Raw genomic sequence first — 6,000 nt, forward strand, 5'->3', positions numbered from 1 at the left:
TACTGTGCTGGTTTCGGGTTGAAAAACGGCCAAGGTGAAGTCAAGATTGAAAAACTGGAGAAACTCCGCAACCAGACTAGCCGCCAGCCGGCCTGCAGGACGGGAGAGGCGGTGAGCACACCTGCGCGCGCCCCAAGCCCCTTCGCTAACGCCACCAGGTAAGGGTAACTTAGCAACTGAAGAGGAGGTTTCTAAGCTTAAACGATAAATTTATCTTCAAAGAACCCCAGCAATGAAAATCTCAATCTCGTGTTTTCACTAGCACCGTGTGAAGCTAACTAGTGCTAAAACGACATTCCGCAGGTGCGTGAGAGTACTCTGCTTCTTATACTAAAACTGGTTTGGGGGCGCTCTGGTGACTCAGTTGGTTAAGCGACTCCCTTCTGCTCAGGTCATGATCCCGGAGTCCTGGGATCAAGTTCCACGTTGGGCTCCCAGCTCCATGGGGAGTCTGCTTCTCCCTCTGACCTCCCCTCTCGTGCTCTCTCTCTCTCTCTCAAACAACTAAATAAAACCTTTTAAAAAAACAAACAAACTGGTTTTAACCAACAATTTCCTATGACCAAGGATATTCAAAACAACTTAACAATTACATAATAAAACACAATTTTAAAATGAGAACCTATAAGAATCACAGACTTCAAAAAATATCTGAAACTCGTCAGGGCAGCTGGGTGGCTCAACTGGTTAAGTGTCTGCCTTTGGCTCCACGTCGTGATCTCAGGGTCTGGGGATCGAGCTACCTGCGTCGGGTCCCCCTCGGAGGGGAGCCTGCTCCTCTCTCTCCTCTGCCCTTCCCAACCCCCTTCATGTGCGCTCTCTCTCGCTCTAATAAATAAATAAAATTGTAAAAAAAAAATCTGAAACTCCACATCGCTCCTAAATAGAACTTGAAAATTCGGAGGCAGACAAAATAAGCAAGAATAAACTGAACATCTTACCATCTTTCGTATTTAAAAACTTTCTCAGGCTCTCATTGACTAGAGGAGTTTTGTTCTGTTAAAAAAATGAAATAGTATGTCATGCATTTACCCTAAAAACTACAAAACGTGGTTTAAAGCTTAATTTTTGGCAGAGATATAGTAAAATATGGTCACTCATAAAATTATGGTTAAGCCCACTCTACAACTATTGATTACTACAGGAATTCTTTGATGCTATTTATTATCTCAAGGCTAATAAAATGAAACCACACATGAAAATGTGCATTTATTTTTAATTTTTAAATATTCCACAAATTGTTTATTAAACGACTTTAGAGGCTAGACCTTCAGCTACTCATACATGAAACGGCACTACGTTTACCTACAAAACAAGTGTTTATCATTCTAAATACACGGTGACATGCTGTCATCATAGATATCTTCCATTTATAGCTTACTGTGAGCAGGACTCAAATTACACACTTGCTATTCGCATCTCGTCAGCATCATGTGACGTGACTTAGGGTCATGCACAGGCCAACTTACCTCTGCCATTATGCGTTTACTTGAATACAGGAAACATACTTCTAGCTCACTCGAGCTTCTTTAAGCGAACCGAATGAATTATGAGTATAACGACTCACATTCTGCTGCTGGGATTGTAAATCGTGCAATCACTCTGGAAAGGAGTCTAGTGATGTTCTAAGGAGTTAGTACCCCTACCATAGGACCTATCTGCAGGCATCTTCTCACAAGAAAAGCATAGGTCTAAGCAAAGACATGTACATGAGGGTTCACAGAAGCCCATTTATAACACCAGAAAACTGGCTCATCAACAGATGAATGACTCGACAAACCGTCACACATCCGTACAATACACACTACACGGGGAAAGACAGAATGAGCTATGAATACAAGGGACAATATGGGCGAATCTCAAATGCATTATGCCAAATGAATGCAGCCAGATCAAAAAAGAAGAGAGTCTAGGCGGTAGGATCCCGCACGTGTGGCTCTTAAATACATGGTGGCCCTGGGGTGTGTGGTGGGGCAGGGTGTCACAAAGGATTTCAGGAAGCTTTCAAGGGTCAAGGATACAGTGCACTATCCTGACTGTTTCAAGGTTGCATAAACATTAAAATGTAACAAACTGCACATTTAAGTGTACTGGGTTTACTATAGGTAACTTGTACCTCAATAAAGTTGTTTAATAAAAAACAAAAACAAAGACAAGGCAGGGAAAGATCACAAAGGTCCTTGGTAGGTTGGTCTAGGGAATTTTAAGACACCGAGTCAACTGAAATATTTAAAGAAAAATGGAGGAACAAAAGCAGATATGTATAATCAACAGCCAAACTAGGAGCACTGCAGAGAACGGACTTCAGGAGGATGGTGAGTGACACGAGCAAAGGGGAGACTGGAGAGGAGGAGGGGTGAAGCCACCCACAAAAGCAGCAGCTCAGCACTGGACAGGAAGGCGGCGGAGAGCCTCCTCACACAGCTCAGCCGCAGAGCTGCTGGGGGGCAGAGTGCAAGGTACAGGCAACTCTCGGATTTCTTGCTCGGGCAAACCGCCGTCCCCAGAAGCAAGACCAGTCTGGCAGACAGGGTCACAGAGGGGTCTGGAGCCGACAAGGCAGGTCAGGGCTCAGGGCTGAAGTCAGCGATAGAATTCAGGTCATCTGGGGAGAAAACACAGAATGAGAGCTCCTGCGCAGTACACCAAGGATGTAAGCCCGGTGTAGAGAGAAAAGACGGCACGAAACAGAGCAAGGAGTGCTCAAAGGAGAAAAGAGAAAGAAAGAAGTCCCAAAATCCAGGGAGATTTTCAGGAAAGGAGAGAGGAATTAAAAATGTCAAATGCCACAAAGAACAACTAAGTTAAGAACACAGGTTAGAAGGAAAATATACTCAGTAAGGAGAGTCTTCTTGACCCCAGCAAAGGAGTGTCTCAGGTGTAGGACATCTAAGGTGAATTTAAGTGGATTTAAGATGTTAACGTATTAAAGGGTGCCTGGAACAGAAGAAATAAGACATACACATTCTTTCAAAATTCAACTGTGGGGGAAAATGCGAGTGGGATTAAAAGCAGAACATGAGTTAAGGAAAAGAGCTTTGACCTTGAGACGGATACAAACACGTCTCTATGCTCCAGAGAAGGACCAACAGCAAGGACAAGGCCAAAGACACAAGTCAACGGCCGAGTTGCTGAGAGTACCTGGAAGGCAAAACCCCGAGAACGGGACTATTCTTGGACAGACGAAGAACCCCGCAGCCAAGCCGGAGGAGGTACGGATGCGGACGGACGCAGGGCAGCTCTCCCCGAGCCGAGCCATGGAGCTGCAGGGGAAGACACAAAGAGTCGAGAGCGACCCCATGCTCCTACTTCCCTGCGAAGGACGGACCGGGCCAGCTGCGGGGAGTGCAGGAGGCAGGAGAGGTAGCAGGTCAGCGCACAGCTAAGTGAGAGCTCTGAGCCCAGAGGGCTCATGGCCCGCTCGGACCCTCACCGAGGCAGGCGCCCGCCAGCTCAGCTGGTGCTGGCTGACGGCTGAGCGCTGACGTGGCCCACGCAGGAGGGGGCTTAGTCTGCTCAGTGAAATGACACTCGTGGTTCTTTTCCCAGAGGGAGTGTGGCTGGAGGCGGAGGAGCTGCGGTCTCTCAGACGTGGAGCAGGAGGCCCAGACAAGACATGAACAGAGGGCGGCTGAGAGAAGACGGGACGCCCGGACAAACACGGAAAGGCCAAGAGCAGCAGCACTTCATGCTGTAAAGCAGGAGCAGGCGCCTATGTCTAAAGCGGGGGGCAATCAGACCGACGCGGCTCCGACAAGGTGAAGCCCCGGGTTACGGGGTAATTCTTGCCGATGTCAGGGGGATGGCAAGACCTGAGGGACAGGAAAAAACTGAACGCACGTACACGAAAAAGTGGTTGGACTTGTGACAGTGACAAAGAGCACATGACTTTAAGACAACTGGGGGTCAGCTAGTTGAGAAGAGGTGCACACTGTATTCCCCCCACCCGGTGGCATTCGCCTGCACACTACACAGGACAGGTCCTGCGATCCTGCGGATCCTGCCCCAGACGCACTGACCACCGAAGCCTTCCTCCACGGGGCCCCTGTGACCTTGCCCATCAGACCAGGCGTCTACACCAGCTAGGGTTCACTACTGGCCCCAGAGCTACTGCAACCCCGACCTCCCTTAGACGCCCCGAAATTCTGAGATACAGACGAAAGGAGAACAGTCTCCCCTCTGGCCCAGCAGTGGAAGTCAGTCCTTCGCAGCTCAAAACCACCCCCGGCCACAGCGGTACCCGCATATTCAGGAGAACGTGCAGTGCAGGCACTCGGAATTACAAACAAGCGAGTGGGGATGTTGAAGGTCGCGCTTCTCGTACCTCTACTTTCTCTTGCTCTTCGAGTGCTAAAAACACAGCTGCTCGGAGCTCGGCCTTTTAAAAAAAGTTGAAGGAACAGAAGTAGTTTGAAGGCCACGGTCACGACCCAGGCGTACACCCAAGCTCCACAGGCGCCGTCCCAGTCCCACCTTCTGAGAGCCGAGGCCTAGGGCCAGCAATGCCCCGCGGGCAGGTAAGCCCACCGGGCAGGGGCGGAGAGGTGGGAAGGCGCCGCGGGGTGTCCCCCGCCCGCCTGCAGGGACCCCCCCCCAGAGGACCCCCGCAGGAAACCCCCCGCAGAGAGCCCCCGCAGGGAAACCCCCCCCCACAGAGGACCTCCACAGGGAACGCCCCCCCGCAGAGCCCCCCCCCCGCAGAGGACCCCCGCAGGGAACCCCCCGCAGAGAGCCACCCCCGCAGAGGACCCCCGCAGGGAACCCCCCGCAGAGAGCCCCCCCGCAGAGGACCCCCGCAGGGAGCCGCCCCCCGCAGGACCCCCGCAGGGAGCCCCCCGCAGAGAGCCCCCCCGCAGAGGACCCCCGCAGGGAGCCCCCCGCAGAGGACCCCCGCAGGGAGCCCCCGCCCTCCCCCGCCCGCTCCCAGCGCTCAGCCCCGCGGCTCGGCCCCGCCTCCGCGTCCGCGACCCCACGCCGGTCACCGCCCGGCAGCTGCGGCACAAGCCGGCCCGGGCCCCGCACCCCCGGGAGCGCACCCCCGGCCTCCGCGCGGCCCGGCCCCCGAGACCCGGCCCCGCAGGGAGCCGCCCCCCGCCCGCGGCCCGACGCGGCCCCGCGCGACCCTTTGTGACGCCCGCCGTCCGCGCAGGCCCTGCGGCCCGCGGGCGCAGCCGGCATCCCCGCGGCCCGGCCCGGCCCACCTTGATGCGGTTCAGAACCCCGCTGTTCTCCAGCGTCTGCACCAGCAGGTCCCGCAGCTCCGTGTCCTCCTCCGGCACCACCGCGGCCGCCGTCGCCGCCATCTTGCTTCTCCAAGACAACCGCCCAAGCCGCGCCAACGGCCAACGGCCGCCGCAGGTTCCGCACGCGGCGCGGCGACGCGGCCGAGACCACGCCCCCCCACGCCGGCGCGCAGCCCGCCCTCACGTCGGGGGCGGGGCCGAGGGGAAGCGCCGAGAGGCGGGGACGCTGATGTTGCGGGGGCGGGCCCGGGGGCGGGGGCGGGGCCCGTGGGGGCGGGGCGGGGGCCGTGGGGGCGGGGCCGGGGCGGGGCCCGTGGGGGCGTGGGCTGCGGCTGCGGCTGCGGCGGAACGCGGTGTCCGCGGCTGGCCTCTGCGAGGCGGGAGTGTGAGCGGCGGCGGTGGGGTGGGCGGCGCAGCCCTGCGGTGCCTCGTCGTTAAAATCGTGTCACATCGCCCGCAAAATGAATTGTGTGCTGTGAACGTCAGACGCGGGGCGAAAGGGACGCCCAGACCGGCTCAGCTAGCCCCGGCGGGCGGGACCGGGCGGCGGAGGCTGTGTGTCCGAGGCACCTGCCGGCTGCCCTTGCGGACGCGCTGCAGCAGCCTGCTGTCCCCCATTTCCGCCGCGCTCTCGATGTGTGCACGTGCACGCGCGTGTGTGTGCGCGCGCGCTCCCCATGCCACAGCCTGCACACAGGCGTGCGGGAGTGCGCCCATCACGAGCGGGCATGTGCAGACGTGCGTGTGTGCACGCTCA

At 56.1% G+C, this 6,000-nt stretch overlaps 1 protein-coding gene across 4 annotated transcripts in view; it reads right to left on the reverse strand.

The window, feature by feature from the left end:
* CEP43 (centrosomal protein 43) overlaps positions 1-5,399 on the reverse strand; it is a 29,466-nt gene extending 24,067 nt beyond the window's left edge. The window contains exons 1-4 of one of the 4 annotated variants that reach the window (XM_045080042.1): positions 5,202-5,398; positions 4,325-4,378; positions 942-996; positions 4-92 (exon numbers count right to left, since the gene is read on the reverse strand). In XM_045080042.1, the coding sequence (XP_044935977.1) occupies positions 4-92; positions 942-996; positions 4,325-4,378; positions 5,202-5,303 (300 nt within the window). In that variant the 5' untranslated portion in view covers positions 5,304-5,398. Of the gene's footprint in view, positions 1-3; positions 93-941; positions 997-4,324; positions 4,379-5,201 lie in introns of all 4 variants that reach the window. The other 3 variants (XM_045080041.1, XM_045080043.1, XM_045080044.1) reach the window with 3 other exon arrangements.
* Between the last annotated feature and the right edge of the window lie 601 nt (positions 5,400-6,000).

The sequence above is a fragment of the Mustela putorius genome, unplaced genomic scaffold (genome assembly GCF_011764305.1).
Source record: "Mustela putorius furo isolate JIRA1106 unplaced genomic scaffold, ASM1176430v1.1 tig00000450_pilon_pilon_pilon, whole genome shotgun sequence".
Classification (NCBI taxonomy): domain Eukaryota; kingdom Metazoa; phylum Chordata; class Mammalia; order Carnivora; family Mustelidae; genus Mustela; species Mustela putorius.